The following is a 16,580-nucleotide window of genomic DNA, read 5'->3' on the forward strand; positions in this document are numbered from 1 at the left end:
TAGCTATAGTTTAGCTAGTTTCCCACTGTAGTCCCAGACGAGGCGTAAAAATGCCAGCAATATACAAAATGTACATTTACATTATATACAGTATAATTAGGATTAGTAGAAAAAATAAAAAATTAAGAGTCCATATAAAAACAAATTATGATATACTATTTACATTTGGGACTTTCTTCAGACTGTTACTACCTGTAGAGACACATCTTTATTAAAATATCCTAGAGAAGCGATAGAGAGAGAGGGGAAGGCGCAGGATATTTGGTTCATATGGTTCCTCGCATCACATTGAAGTGCTGTATTGTGTGAGGGATGTGCACGAAAAAAAGTATAAAAATACAGTGACAGTAAATGTAAAATATATTTCCTGCTCAAAGCATAGGTGAACTCTGGGAATTCTTGTTGAGGAAAACAACAGCAGATTCTTGCATCTCGTCTGAATAGTCCTGAAAGCCGAAAGAAAAGAGATGATTCATGTTTTAGATGATACAGCGTGATGCAGCAAACTTACATTAAAGCTGACTTTCATCCCCTCTGCATGTCTTAGCTCTGGATCATTCTCTGCAAATAGACGTTATGATTATAATTATTGATGAAAAAATCTAAATGCATTTACTACGTGGCAGATTGGTCCAAAACTAACTTCCAATAAACTAAAATCTTTTGGGAATGCACCGATGTGTCAAATTAAAGGCTTATTAAAATGTAAAAAAACAAAAACAAATTTATAATAATAGAAACCTAATATAAATGTTAATTCATTTTACTACACAATTTGCACAATACATTGAGACCTTTAATATATTAATTTATATACTTTGTTCAAAAGATTGTGGTGATTCTGCCGGTGTAAATCATAGGCGGCATCTATAACATATTCTGATACATTTAGTTAAAAGAGATTGCAGTTTGCTGATATCGCAGTAAAAGTGCTATACTGTGCAGACCGAGTGTACCATTATTTTCTGTTCAATATTCCCAGAGGGGCTGGTACTACTCCTGTACGGTTAAAATTAAGTGAGAATAGAGAGAGACATCCTTACTGTGCAGTTTCCACATCTTTCGTGCAAATATGGCAAATCCCAGGATAAGCAGGAGAGAAGCGCACACCAACAGAGTGCCCAGGATCATGTAACTGAAACACAGGGCCAGCTTTAAGAGCAGCTCACGTCTAACTCCACGGCAACACAAAATTATGACAAATAGATAGGCCTTGGCGAGATGGCAGCATCATTATGTGTGCGCTCCACTCAGATGAACTGCACCTGAACTCCAGTTTAATGATAGATAAGCAAGAGACCACAGAAAACAGCAGCCGGAGGAATTTATGCTGCACTTGAAATTAACTTCACTGTTTTGGGCAAAGTTGTGACAAAACTTTGATAGGACAACTGCGTTGGAATATATATGAAGATTCACTTTTGAATTTACGTGAGGTGAGGGTTTCATTGCTGGTTAATGTTTAAAGTCATATTTTTACAGCTAAAATTATGTTCCTAATATGTGCCTATAAGGAAAAAAATAAAATAGATATAAATCAATTCTCCAATTGGTACAGACTTTTTTTTTCTAATGCATGAATGGTTTGCCCAGGAGATGGAAGCTGATAATTCATAATTAAATACTCCAACCTACCAACGAACCATTATTGTTGGAATATTTTGAACTACAGATATCTAATTGATTACTTGTGAAGTAGTAGCTATTCAAACCAGTGAGCGAGTATATGACTGTCATGTGTGTATTCACCTGTGAGCGTTCCAGGCACTTGTGATGGGCTGAGGCAGAGTTTCAGTGGATGAAGCTGAGACAGGCATCACTGCTGCTGCTGCAGAACAACACAGTGTTGGCTAAAGTTTACCCACATTGGAAGTAAACAATATGTGAGAGACGGAAGTAAAGATTCACCAACTTTAGTAGGACAGAGTACAGTCTGAGCTGTGCTTCTGGATGATGCAAAGTTACAATGTGAAATACGTCCCTTTCATAGTACTAGACATTCCATTATTTTGTGTATGTGTTATGATTATGATTCTATCCTGGACGCATACTGTACATAACATTATTATTATTATCAGTATTATTATTATATTATCACTGTATATGCGTTTCACTTTTTGAAATATATCATGTTAAAAAATAAATAGAAAAACAAACAAACAAAAAAACAAGTTGATCAATGACAATTTCAAATGATCCGATCTCAATTCTAATATGATTAATTGCACTACTGACTGAATAACCCGATGACACAAATGTACTAGAGCTAAAGACTTACTGGTGGTGACCCGGGGAAGGACCTGGAGATGCACCGCGACCTTCTTCTGTCCCACTCCACACCAGTACCAGCCCGTGTCCCTCATCTGGAGTTTCTTATAGGTCACAGTGAACGCCCCAGTTCTGTCATCCCGTATGTCGACTGAGGTGTCTGTGTACACTCCTTCAGAGTCCGTGAGACGACAGGAGCCCCAATCCCCACTGCGACACCACTTCTTTGGGCTCTCTCTGTCACAGCGGAAGGCAAAGACGGCTGTCAATCGAAAATGCCTTTGTGTGTCTGCGGTTCACTGATGCCAGCCCGATTCATCTCAATGGACGGGTACGTTTGTAACGGCGCTGTACGTAAATACCTGTATCTTTCGCTGTAAGAGCACTCGGCCGTGACACTGCTTCCTTCTTCTCCGCTCAGTCTGCTGTGGAGCACCGACATACCTGCAGAGAGAACACAGACGCTTAACTTAACTCCAAACTCAAAACCAAGCAGACATAATTTTATTATTTTATTATAATTTTGTTCCATTCATTTTGCTTATCACTGTGAGTGTAACAAGCGAAGGTGCCTTTAGTTGCTGCTTTGTCATAAAGTACATACTTTCAGCTGCAGGGTCAGTACAGCCTCCAAAATGGTATCATTATTATTTTTATTTTGGAGGAAATGATAAGATCTTCCATGAGGGTTACACATGAAATGGTATTTGGAGCAGTTTGACAGTGACACGCAGTCCAACCCCCTTCGTGTTTGTCTCATTGTTCTAAACAAGCCTGGAAATAAATCAAATGTATAGTTAGCACCTGAAGTCATGTACAAACCCTAAGCTTTTAATGTTCTCTCCATGAACAACACTTTGTAAAGGTTTTTATGTAATATTTGATTGAAAAGCTAATAATAGGAATCAAAAGATTTTTTTTTCAAAGACCCCCTGGTTTTAAAGTTATTGATCTCTTTCGTTAGTTGAGAAGACACTTAATTGGTTCATAATAATTAATACGTAATATAATTAGCTTAATTAATTACTTCATGGCTACTGAAAACTCTGTACAACCAGAAAAGTCTGATGAATTTAATTTTTTCTCTTTTGAATTTTGACAGATTAGTTTTGATAGATTATGGCATTTAAACCTCTCAACTTCACAAAAAGGATCCACAAGGACATTTATAATGTCTCCACTGCACTTAAATGTGTCTTTCACTCTCCACTTATATCAAATACATTTTGAAATGAAGTGCAAAAGAGTCAGTGTCTATGTATATGATGATTATGTACTAATGAATTCCTTCTCTCTAGTCAAGCTCTTGTCAAAAATGCTCCTACTCCTGAGGGCTGAGGAAGCCAATGTTACTGTTACGAGGTAAACAATGCCCACAGGTGTCTCAGGACGATAAAGGCCTGTGCCGCCCCTGTCAGGCTGGGAAAAAGAGGATCTCTCGTGCTGAGTGGAGAGCACATATGCCAGCCACGTGTAAAGCGGGTGTCATGAGTTCAAACTGCAATAATCTGCTGAATGTCTTTCCCTCCCTCATCCCCATTTCATGTAAAAGGCACCTTGACAAGTGAAAATCAAGTCAAGAAATGTTGTTATTTATTAGGGATTCCTGTGGCACCACTTCATTAAACCAGAAGAAAAGTAGATATTTTCCGTCTTAAGTCCTGGTTTTGAATTTTAAGTGACTCTCGTTAGGCTTAATTGAGACACTGTTAAATGTTAGAGAGAAAGGACTTTTCCTTACTCACCATGTATGACCTTTATGTCAGTGAATGCATACGGATCCGTACTCCAAATGCCTCCGATCTCCACTCCACACATGTACCAGCCAGAATCCTCCTCCTTCAGCTGCGTCATGGTCACAGAGAAAACCAACTGCACCGGATCATCATCAATCACCACTTTCTGAGCAGACGTGTCGGGCGTTTCAGGCTCGTCTGTGCGGGCCAGGCTGGTGCAGAAGTCTTTCGTACGCCCGCGACACCAGTACTTCACATAACCAGCATACTGTGGCTCATAATGGCACGGTATTTTGAGAGATCCGCCCTCCAGAACAGAAAACTCACGCTCCATGGTGACGCTGCACAGACAAACTGATACAAAGGAGAAAACAGCTAATTTAGTTTACATGCAGAGCAAAAACAGCCACATCTGAGTAATCTGATTTCTTTCTTATTGTTCTATGTTGACAAGGGGAAATATGCACACACAAAAAAGGGCAAACTAATGTAGCAAACATGTATATATGAATGAAATACTTACATTTAAATGAATTATTCATTGTCTTACAGTTACTCTGAAAATCCACAAAGTAACTGACAAGTGTCACATGCTGTTTTTGGTGAACAGATTGCTCTTAAATATTGGGTTATCTGATTATTCTACTTCAGATTTTTTTCTGGCCATGTAAATGTACCCAGTATTATATAGATATTAGATCAACATTAAACTGGTAGGTTTAAGGTAAATAATTGACTACAATTACACATGACAGTTGTATCAAGTTTTACTTAGAAAGTCAGAATGCGTTTACAACTTTCAGCAAACAGCCCCCAATAATTGTCACGTCATCTATGTTTGGATATGCAGACGAAGCCTGTGGGCACGTTTTGTTCCATATTTTACTGGTGTGCATTTTCCTGCTTCAAACATCAACACAATTGTGAAATTGGATGATGCTCACACAATAGAGATTTGGGTGTAAGACAAAAACATAAACCTTTGATGGCTTGTCAAACTAACTTGCCAGTAGGTGTTGCACAGTTAGGAAGTTTGGATAAATACAAATACAAAAAACTTCCAGAAACAAAATGTGCATTCTACGGAAACTCTTCATGTGGGAAGTGTGCATGAGCTAGAACTGAAGTGAAAGTTAAAAAGCATCATAACTCATAACAGCATAGACAATGTGAGCTATATTGGGTTTGGTGTGTCATTACCTTGAATCCATTGTAAAAAGACAAAAGTAAGAATGAAGTGCTGGGGCATGCCTGAATTACACTTAAACTAAAGTTCTTGGGTAAATCTTTTGGTTCCAAGAGGCAGGTTCCGCTGGAGTTTCGACTTCCCTACAGTCACGTGATCACTGACACTGATGGAGTCCAGATGTGGATGTTAACTGTTGAGATGCCAGCTGGATTTGAAAAGCCAACCCTTAAAGGTTCACTGTGTAACTTTTCTGCTGGAGCGTTCAAACATCTGTTTGTTTTCGTGGACATGTTATTACTGTGCCAGGAATGTTCCATAGTATAGCATTAAACACAATGGAAACAAGCAAGGCATGCTAAGCCATAGTTACAGGTCAGAACTGCGGAGAGGCGACCCCGCACACAGTAAGAATGTATGATATTCTGGGTATTTTTTGCAATACAAACATCTGTATTTGAAAAAGGGCAAAAGAAGAACAGTTTAATGCCATACTGTGGAACATTTCAAGCATAGGGAATAACATCGCTATGGAAACAAGCAGGTAGTGCCCCTTTAATTTCCAGTAAACCAAATCAAAATCAGTGTAATCATTTGTTTTATTTATTATGACTTGCATCCATGTTTTATCGCTAAAATACTTTGTCACATGATTAAACTAATTAAGAATAGTTAGTTTAGCAGATAATGTTTTACTTTGCAATGTGTCACCAAGGTTACAGCATCAGAGCGTCCATATTAGAGCCTAATGTCTTGCGGCTCCCCCTTGGTCATAGGTTTACTTTGTTTTCTAAATTCTGTGTCTAACTGATATTTCAATCCACTGAGTTTTGTACATTTTATAAAAGGTTTTAGAACTCTGACCCTTTTTTAAATCAAAGGAAGGTCTAAAAAGTTCCCATATATTAGTCGCACTTTTTGTCATGATTTGAGTGCAAGCATTACTTAAAGCTTCGTTTTTCAAAGTTGCCCATCGCACTTCGCATCCAAGCAGAGAAGGGTTTTGGCAAGCTGCAATAAAATTATTTGATTTTGAGGCTTGGGCGCCTTGGATTGTGTCCAGTATTCACTTGCCGGATTAATTCGCTCCACACATACAGCCTCAGCCCAGTCATTTAACAAACAATTATTCCAAAGCGGCGCGTGCAGTGAGTCAAGGATGTCCCTGCAGTCTGTTGCTTTCAGTTCGAGCCATAAATACACAATGTACAAAGTCTGGGCAGAAATAAATGTCAGTGCTAAGCAGGCACATCTCGGGATTGACAGTCTCAATCCCCTCCAAAACCAAGACCAGATCACATTCTGTTTGTTGCATGCCTGTAAATAATATTTTTTTGTCTTCAGACTATTGACGCTTTAAAGTATGTCTATAGAGCCGCGGCCGAAACTACTGGGCTATTTTGTGCCGCGGCCCCTGAAACTGCTGGGCTATTTGACCGCGCCGGGTTAGCCATGGGGCTATATGGCCGTGCCGCGGCTCCTGAAACTACTGAGCTATTTGACTGCGCCGCGGCTCTGTAGCCACGGCCTAACGTTTGTCACCGGAATGTTCAAAGTTGCAAAATAGGGGCAAATGAAGTAAACCAAACACATTTTCAATTATTAACTGACATCAGAGCTACATGCTAATCGCTTTAAGACTTCGCAACAAAAATTACCAAAAACAATTCACCCTGGAGAGAAAAGAAGCATTTAGCAAGCTTTCTGATGGGTTATTTGGCGCTCAGACCCCGGCAGAAGTCAGTGCTATTAATGCCGCGCCATGATTTATATTAGATGTTTCTCCCGGGGCCTGGACACTGGTGGTGGACGATGTAAGGGATGCAGAGGAGATGGGGAGGTGAAAGCGGCCGAGCCAACTGCACGAGGGTTTGAATGGAGCAGTCAAGGCTCTGATTGGGAGTAGAGGAGGAGTAACTCAGGTGGAGGCTGGTGAGCCCTGGGCAGCAGTGGACGTGGATGGGGTGGAGGTAGGTCTTCCAGGCTGAACTTGCGTGCTTTACTCCATTTTTGAATTTAATGGGTAGAAATGTCAGTTTTTCTATTACAAATGATGGACAAATACTATTTTTAGCCTTAACATTGTACATAGTATCTGTATATAAAATGAAAAACCTGTGTGGGGTCAACCTTTCTCTAAATATTTGTTCAGTAAAACCTAAAAATCTGGATTTGGCCTTCATCAAATATGCAGTGTTTTAACAGCGTTTCATAAACCAACATGAGAATAAATCTGTTAAATACAGCTGTAAATGTAAATTTAAACCCACTCGCATTTATTTTCCAAACCCTCCTTGGTTTTCCATAATAAGTGAGGATAATCATTCTGAGGATAATCCTAATGTCTCCATTGAAAATCACATTATGTTCCTAATTCACTTTTGCCTCCAGTCCAGAATTGAGAAGGAATTTGCATACAAAAAGGTCTATAGAACAATGCTTATTCCTTTGACCTTTCAAATGCTAGTTATTTGAATTTCCTCTATAAGTAAGCAATAAAAGCACATGCTGTGGCAGATATGTGACCTTTATGAGAATGAAGCATACTCTTGCCTTTTTGTAGTTATTAATTTTCTCTAAGTGTTTTTTTTAGCATAAAAGCCTGAAACTTAAATCACAACGTGCTTTACAGGTAATTTAAATAAAAGGCAGACATCACTTCAGCAGATTTTGAGAATGTTTTTAAAAGATCAAACACCTTACATTTTACACTTTTTTATTTGTGTCAAAAGTGCAGATGGGAATGCCTTACAAATGTTCACATAAAAAGAGAAATCAACCATTATCAGTAAGAAAATTGAACTGCCATGTGTCTGACAGGTGCATATCTCCAAATCAGATGTCTTCAAAGAACCTCCTCTTGTGGTTCCTGTATGTATCTAAAAAAAAAAATCAAAACAACATATCACGTAAAGACCCAATATTTCCTTTATATAAATAATATGCATACAAAAAAAACAAAAACAAAAAAAAAACAAAAAAAAACCACAGATAAAAATGTAAACAGTATCAAATGTATTTTAATAGAGAAGAGTGCAGATATATATATCCTTTCAGTTATATGCACAGCTAAACTGTTTTGAGCCTAGATTCTGACATCTGATATTGATACCAACAACTGTTGCAGTTTCACCTGGAATGTAAAATTTACACACAAAATGTGCGTTCAACCATGTACATTTCAAATTCGGGACTAAATTTGGGCTATACAGGTTAAAGTTCAGAACAGGCTCAAACCAAATATATCAAACCTTAGTCACAAATGCAAAGTCTTTGATTGTCATAATAATAATGCAGCATACTTAAATGCTAAATGTCCTTCATGTAGATATGCTATTGTTTATTAGGTCTATGTTTTAGTTTGAGAACAATACCTCACATAAATGTTATTCTTGCATGTAAATAAAACTTGATTGGTCTGGTCTGAGTACATAGCTACTGTCCCCGTATGGGCCAGAGGTTTTAAAGCAGAAACCTCTAGACGGGTCCCAGCTTCAGGGGAATCCGGTGTGTGGTCTAGACGGACCCCTTGGCTGTGGGATAAACTGACCTATACAAACGTTAAATCCCCTTTCAGAATTTTAATTTCTGCATTTTATTTGTTTCTTGTCGTTTAAGTGCATTTCTATATGTTGTCGTTTCTCTCATTGATTTGTTGTTGCACTTATAAATGTGCATTTTATCATGTCCCATGGGATTGGGTCAAGCACTTTGCAACTAGGTTTTTGAAAAGTATTTGTTTAATGCAACTAATATCTTCTTCCTAAAGACTACCGGTAGATAATTAAACTTGTTAATGTTAATTTCAAGCTCAAAAAATAGTTCCTTTTAGTTGTGCTGCTTGTCCATATGACTGATGAAGAATTTATCTGGACTCTTCTCTTGTAAAAAATCACTTAAAATGATTATGTATATTTTTGTTTGTTTGTATTGTGATTTTAATGCACATCTTATTGTTCTGTATTCGGAATTGTGATGTTAAACTGGTCACACTGTGCAATTAAATTAAATAATAGAATGTAGGAATAAAATGATTGAGTCTAGCCCGAACCTTGTGAGCTGGGGAAGTGTCAACTTTAACCAATGAAGTTCATCACAACCAGATGAAGAACTGTTTGAGCAAAGAGAAAGTCGGCAAAAGCCCTCTCCGGAGAGACGGACAGGAAATCCCCTTTGTTCTGTGGGTTGATCTGGATCCTGAGGCACACTGGAAAACAAGTACACACATAAATGTATTTAAAAGTGGACATGGGAGGGTGACTTGTAGTAATGCAATTTAATACATAATTTCAGAAGTACAAATTTGGTTTGTACTATAAGTTCCATGCTTGCTGTGATTGCTCCTGTCGATATTGTCTTCCCCCACAGATTTATACAGCCACTTATGGTAATTGAATTGTTTTATATAATATAACAATGTCATTTATTGCCTGTACTGATCAAGAACACACTGGTTGAATATACCAGTAGTTTCTTCTATGTGTTGCCACAACTACAAGCATAACAATTATTTGTTTTACCAAGTGGGTTTTTAGCTCATTATAAGATGATGGCGACATAAAAATAAACTAGAACACCATAGTCATCAGCAGCAGTAGTAATGTTAGCATGTAGCTAGCATGTATCTTAACCTGGAGTCTACTCAAATAATAACAATATAATCAGAACAACGTGCACTATATTTACAGTCAAACCACAGTTTAATCTTGCCATTACCTGCCAGAATGAAGGAGCCCACGCATGAGATGAAGCCGGAGAGGAAACTATTGAATGGGAAAGTGCCGACGAGCAGACAGTAGAGAAACTGCAGCGCTCCGGTCAGCAAAATGTACAGCAAGTATGCGTCGACCACCTTCAGCTTGTTGGGGGTCGTGGTGGTGTACTCCTCCAGAAACCGCGAAATAACTGACAAGACTGAATTCGACATGATTTTGGTCAACGCAACCTGTCAAAAAGATCAAATTTGGCTTCTTCCTCGGCTGGAAAAGTGACGTGTCCACACCAACCGGAAACTACCTCAGTGCTACAAGAAATACATTCCGCCTTCTTCAAAGAACCATTCATGGATGTAGGAACCATTCCGCCATAAAACGCAAAAGAAGAAAAATAAGTCTAAAGAATAAAGTCTAAAGCATAGACCGATTATATTATCGGTCTGAGGATCTATTGTAACACTTAAATATACACCGCCATAAAACACCAAAGAAGAAGAAGAAGACATTTATCACACGAATCTCCAAAAATATATTATTGTATTATTATCCACAACTATTAAAAGTACAATTCGGATATTTTGAATTGTCATTATTATTATTGATTAAACTGATTTAGAAACGAAATGTACTAAACTTGCACGTCCGCCAGAGAGAAAAAACAGGATGTCTTACTCTTAGAATTTAGTTTCGTTGTGGCTTGTTATAATCTTATCATTTACTAAAGCCTACACTATGATAGGCGTTATAAAATATGTGGTGTGTAATGTCGATGAGTATAAAACATTATCTAAAGGGCTGACTTTCAATAACAATGACGTACCGATGTAATTATTCCTGCTGTAAACGATCTTTGCTTTTTGCCAGCTGACCTCGGTATGAACGAGTTACAAAACATCACAACATGGTACTTTTAGCTCACGTTATCACCTTTTTCATCTGAATGTCGGTGACTAGTTATGCTGCCAATGGAGACCACCACAACCATAGCGCCTGATCAACACGACTGTGAGACATCAGAGTAAGTCATTTCTACAGCTTCTTCTCCGTGTTTGTGTTTTGTCGGCATGTGGTCATTTTAAAAGGTCCCTTGTGCCACTCATTAGCAGCCTAGTTTGGTGCCATTACTACACTCAAATACCTGTTATGAGCTGTAAATGTAACAATATTCATAGACAATCCGCAATATTATTATTTTATATGTACGACTACCTCATTTTAGGCAAGGCAAGTTTATTTGTAGAGCACATTTCATACACAAGGCAATCAAAGTGCTTCACAGCAGGTAAAATGCATTCAAAGCACAAAGAAATTACAGAAACAGAAATACAATAAAATTAACTAAATTAAAAATTATCAATCCAACTGATTTTCTAAACTAATAAAATCACAAACAAAAGAGAAGAGTGCAAAGAAAAAATCCTTTCAGTCATATGCGCAGCTAAACAAAACAGTTTTTAGCTTAGATTTGAACATTGTCAGAGTAGAAGCCTGTCTCACATCTTCAGGAAGACTGTTCCAGATTTTAGCTGCATAAAACTGAAACGCAGATTCCCCATGTTTTGTCCTGACTCTGGGCACCAGCAGGAGGCCGGTCCCTGAGGTCCTCAGAGTCCGAGATGGTTCATATGGCACTAACATATCCAAGATGTACTTTGGTGCTAGGCCATGGAGAGACTTGTACACAAGCAGAGCTGCTTTAAAGTCTATTCTCTGAGCCACAGGGAGCCAGTGCAGAGACCTGAGAACAGGACTAATGTGATCATACTTCCTGGTTCTAGTCAGGACCCGAGCAGCAGCGTTCTGGATGTACTGCAGCTGTTTTACAGCTCGTTTGGAGAGGCCAGTGAGCGGCCGTTACAGTAGTCTAATCTACTGGAGACAAATCTTTCTAAATCTGGTTTTGACACTATATTTTTGATTTTGGCAATGTTTTTTAGATGGTAAAAAGCTGCTGATCTTATTGATTTGACGTGGCTATTAAAGTTCAAGTCTGAGTCCATTATTACCCCCAGATTTCTAATTTGGTTTGTAGGTTTTAGAGCGAGACTCTGGAGGTGACCGCTAACACTTTCTCTTTGTTTCTGTGGGCCAAAAACGATTATTTCAGTCTTGTCTGAGTTCAGCTGGAGAAAGTTGTTTTGCATCCACAAACTGATCTGTTGGATGCAGTGACAGAGTGAATCTACTGGTCCATAGTCACCTGCCGATAGTGAAACATAGATCTGAGTGTCGTCTGCATAATTGTGATAGGACACATTTTCACTGCGTATCAACTGACCTAACGGCAGCATGTAGAGGTTGAACAGAAGGGGACCCAGGACTGACCCTTGGGGCACTCCACAGGTCAGGGTCATGTGGTCTGAGACACAGCTACCAATTTCAACAAAGTACTTCCTGTCTTCCAGATAGGACCTTAACCAGTTTAGGGCAGTGCCAGTGATGCCCACCCAGTCCTCTAGTCTCTGTAAGAGGATCCCATGATCGACAGTGTCAAAAGCAGCACTCAGATCTAACAGAATTAAGACTGAGGCTTTGCCCGTGTCAGTGTTCAGGCGGATGTCATTTGTCACCTTGACAAGAGCAGTCTCAGTGCTGTGATGAGGTCTAAAACCTGACTGAAAAACATCAAATGAGTTGTTTATTAAGAGGAAATCTGTGAGCTGTTGGTAAACAACCTTTTCAAGGACTTTGCCCAAAAATGGCAGATTAGAGATGGGCCGGTAATGACTCAGTACTGCGGCATCAAGACTGCTCTTCTTTAGGAGAGGCTTTATGACCGCAGTTTTCAAAGACATTGGAAATGTTCCAGATTGAAGCGACATGTTAACTATGTGAGTGAATGGTGCTAACAAACTGTTCAGCACAGACTTTAGAAATCTGGTGGGTAACACATCGAGGCAGCATGTAGATGAACTCAGACTGGTGGTGATCTCATGGACAGTTTTGTCAGTTACTGGTGCAAAGTGAGTTAGCTCCAAGTGTCTTGGTGGTTTTAGGGTAATTTTTTGCATTGTGGGATTTATAGCATTTTTAATGCCCTGAACTTTGTCATTAAAGAATAATGCAAACTCATTACACTTGGATGTGGAAATGAGTTCTAACGGCAGCTGAGCTGGAGGGTTTGTTAATCTGTTTACTGTGGCAAACAGGACACGCGAGTTGTTACTGCAGCTTCCAATTATTTCAGAAAAATATCTTTCCCTAGTTCTACATAAGATTAGGTTGTACATGTTCAGCTTTTCTTTGTAAATCTCTTTTTGAACCTGGAGCTTTGACTTGCGCCATTTCCGTTCGGCCCTGCGGCACTCCCTTTTCTGTGCCCTGACCGAATCATCATTTCTCCACGGCGCCTTCTGCTTATTTTTAACCATTTTAGCCTTTATAGGGGCGATGGTGTCCAGAACATTCAAAACACTAGATGTAACAGAGTTCAACAAATCATTTACATTAGAACATGAGACATTTTCAAAGTTTATCATTTCCATAAACAGTGCACCTGTGCCATCACTTATGTGTCTCCTCTGAACAACTGCAGGACCAACCGGAGGTTGGGGAGAAACAGACAGGTCAAAGAAGACACAGAAATGATCAGACAGAGCAACATCGATCACATTAACATTTGAAATATTTACCCCCTTTGTAATTATGAGATCTAGAGTGTGTCCTTTGCTGTGGGTGGGGCCTCTCACATGCTGAGTAAGACTGAAGGTTTCAAGGACAGCATCAAGCTCTTTAGCGTTTCTGTCACAAATATTATCAACATGCACGTTGAAATCACCTGTAATGACCAAACCATCAAAGTCTGTGCATATGACTGAAAGCATCTCAGTAAAATCATCAATAAAACTTTGGCAGTGCTGGGGAGGCTTGTATAAAACAATGAAGAGAATGGATGGAGACCGTTTTAGCTCCATTTTAAAGGATACATACTCAAATGATGAAAACACCCCAAAAGACAACCTGCGGGTAATTATTTCATCTCTAAAGACAGCACAGACTCCACCCCCTTTTTTGTTTTCTCGTGTTTCAGATTCAAACTTAAAGTTGGGTGGAGCAGATTCTATCAGAACTACATTTCCTGTGTTTTTGTCAAGCCATGTTTCAGTTAAAAACATAAAATCAAGATTATAAGAAGAAATAAAATTATTAATTAAGAGAGATTTGTTACATAAGGATCTTTTACACTATTATATCCGGGCAGGTGTGATAGGGAGCCTGAAATAACCTGCCAGAGCCTATTGGAGGTAGTTAGAGCTACCTTTTTCTTTCAGTGACAGTGCACTTACTTATCTGTCTATGTTAATGTTTTGTATTATGTTCTGGATAGATATACGTTTGTTGAACTTTGAAAACAGTGAAATAAGTTGTATTTGGCAGTGACTCAGCTTTATACTCTCTTCCTATTAACATTACACAACAGGTGGAAGAAGGTGTGGCATATTTGTTTTGTAAAGAGAGTTTTCTATACACTGCTCAGATATAGATACATATAGATCCGCCCAAGCAATACATTTGCTCTACTATGACTTTGAAGAAAATAAATTACTCCTATGAGATTATTCCATAGTTGAATACAAATGATCTTATTAGAATTCTATTGTTTAATTCTATTATACAAATGTTACCTTCTTTGTTCTGTTTAGATCCAATGTTGTGTGGAGCTGGTGGCCGTCTTGGCGTCCAACCTCAATGTCTATATTGAAGACGACTGAGTCAAAAATTCTTGCTTGTAAGATTGTGTTATTCCTTCTTGTGTAGATTCTAACCACAATAAATGGAATTGTCTGTATATTGAGGGAACTGTGGTCTTGAGAGTTATAGTTAATTATATTACACTCCACAGGCATACAGAATGATTTATGGGCCAGGTTTGTGACCCTTCCCAACCAAGACAGAATATGGACTCTGACTGTTACAAACAAGATGGTTCGCAAAGCCCCAGAAAAAGGTCTGAACTACTGCTATGTTCTGGTCCGGCTTTCATTATATACTTCTAACAATGTCAAATGACCTGTACATTTTAACTACAGTAACCAAAACGCCCTTGGTGATGGTGCATGGTTTTGGAGGAGGTGTCGGGCTCTGGATCAGGAACCTGGATGCACTCAGCCGGTCACGGCCGGTCTACGCCTTTGACCTTGTGGGTTTTGGCAGAAGCTCTAGGCCACGCTTCTCTTCAGATGCCACTGAGGCCGAAGAGCAATTTGTCAACTCTATTGAACAGTGGAGAGAGTCTGTTGGCCTTGAAAACATGATTTTGTTGGGCCATAGTCTCGGAGGCTATTTGGCCACTTCATATGCAATCCAATACCCATCAAGGTACTACGCAGTATAACTCTGCCAGCCTCACCAAAACAAACAGATGCGCAAATATTTATTCATTTTTCCATTTTTCTTGTAGAAATGTAAAATACTTCTTTATTGCAGAGTGTCACACCTCATCCTTGTAGACCCCTGGGGCTTCCCAGAGCGACCGCAGCCACAGACAGGAGAGTCCCCGAGTAAAGAAGTCATGAAACGTCCGGGTCCTCCACGCTGGGTCATGGCTGTTGCTTCAGTGCTTTCTCACTTTAACCCTTTGGCTGTCATCAGAGCAGCAGGGCCCTGGGGTGAGACATGTTTAGAAATGTTTATATAATAAAGCTGGAGTTCTTCAGCTCTGTCATCATGTTTACTGTTTATACCATTTCAGGTCCTGGTCTTGTTAACAGATTTCGTCTAGATTTTAAAAGGCGTTATGAGGACCTTTTTGATGATGACACTGTAACACAATACATCTACCACTGTAACGCACAAAGCCCAAGGTTTGTACGATTGCCATCAAAAATGTATTTCAAACAATGATATGGTTTATATTTTACATAGTTGTTCCATTGCTTTTCTTGCAGTGGGGAAGTGGGCTTCCGGGCCATGTCTGAGGGTTTGGGCTGGGCCAAAAGACCAATGCGGCACCGTGTTCACTTACTGTCTCCAAAAATGCCCCTCACTATTCTGTATGGTGCTCAATCTTGGGTGAGCAGCTCATCTGGAGAAGAGGTGGTCCAGATCAGGAACCAGGCTCACACCAAAGTTGAGGTGAGCACAATTAAAATATAAACTCATTAATGCCAGCTATATTAGCTCCCAATTTTGAGGCTTTGAACAATTTCACAATTAAATAAATTAAATACATTTACAGCAAATCACTGTTTTCACCGTGCATTATACAACTGCACGGTTATAGTATATTTTTATGCTATTATTGTGCCTAAAATTGTATTATGATTAGAGTTATAAATATTTTTTTCCTATTTGATTCCAGTTGATAGATAATGCTGCTCATCACGTCTATGCTGATCAACCACATTTATTCAACGAGGCGGTGGAAAATATATGCAACACAGTGGATTAACTGCATATCCACATCTTCTAGCATTGTATGTTAAAGCACTTGATTGTATCAGGCTGTACATTGCTTATACTGTCAAGTAAATCTAATTAGCATTTTCTTGTTTTTCCTATTTCGTAAAAAGAGAATTTGACCTCAATATCATGTGTGCTTGAAATCCATTAAGTGCTGTTTTTGTTACACTTTAGTATTATTAAAAGTGTATTTTATTACTGAAGTTATAACTTAATAGTGTAGTATTTGTACTATTTTAACGTCTATGTGATGCACTAAATAACCTAACCAGT

At 38.9% G+C, this 16,580-nt stretch overlaps 3 protein-coding genes across 3 annotated transcripts; 1 reads left to right on the plus strand and 2 right to left on the minus strand.

Annotated features, from left to right (window-relative positions):
* Nucleotides 1–303: 303 nt before the first annotated feature.
* On the minus strand, nt 304–5,346 carry LOC140356177 (polymeric immunoglobulin receptor-like). The gene is made up of 8 exons (XM_072440967.1): nt 5,205–5,346; nt 4,014–4,358; nt 2,631–2,712; nt 2,279–2,505; nt 1,750–1,828; nt 1,044–1,135; nt 512–561; nt 304–446 (listed from the first exon to the last, which is right to left on the minus strand). Exons 1-8 carry the CDS (start codon nt 5,251–5,253, stop codon nt 372–374), a joined length of 999 nt encoding a protein of 332 aa, XP_072297068.1. The 5' UTR covers nt 5,254–5,346; the 3' UTR covers nt 304–371.
* Nucleotides 5,347–9,241: 3,895 nt separating this feature from the next.
* On the minus strand, nt 9,242–10,210 carry LOC140355688 (dolichyl-diphosphooligosaccharide--protein glycosyltransferase subunit DAD1). The gene is made up of 2 exons (XM_072440344.1): nt 9,907–10,210; nt 9,242–9,397 (listed from the first exon to the last, which is right to left on the minus strand). Exons 1-2 carry the CDS (start codon nt 10,115–10,117, stop codon nt 9,267–9,269), a joined length of 342 nt encoding a protein of 113 aa, XP_072296445.1. The 5' UTR covers nt 10,118–10,210; the 3' UTR covers nt 9,242–9,266.
* A 442-nt stretch (nt 10,211–10,652) lies between these two features.
* LOC140356179 ((Lyso)-N-acylphosphatidylethanolamine lipase-like) lies at nt 10,653–16,458 on the plus strand. The gene is made up of 8 exons (XM_072440969.1): nt 10,653–10,923; nt 14,549–14,634; nt 14,749–14,853; nt 14,936–15,224; nt 15,333–15,514; nt 15,598–15,709; nt 15,794–15,980; nt 16,207–16,458. Exons 1-8 carry the CDS (start codon nt 10,862–10,864, stop codon nt 16,294–16,296), a joined length of 1,113 nt encoding a protein of 370 aa, XP_072297070.1. The 5' UTR covers nt 10,653–10,861; the 3' UTR covers nt 16,297–16,458.
* The last annotated feature ends 122 nt before the right edge of the window (nt 16,459–16,580 follow it).

The sequence above is a fragment of the Eucyclogobius newberryi genome, unplaced genomic scaffold (genome assembly GCF_026437365.1).
Source record: "Eucyclogobius newberryi isolate DKJ021-1_F unplaced genomic scaffold, fEucNew1.0.hap1 SCAF_12, whole genome shotgun sequence".
NCBI classification, from domain to species: Eukaryota; Metazoa; Chordata; class Actinopteri; order Gobiiformes; family Gobiidae; genus Eucyclogobius; species Eucyclogobius newberryi.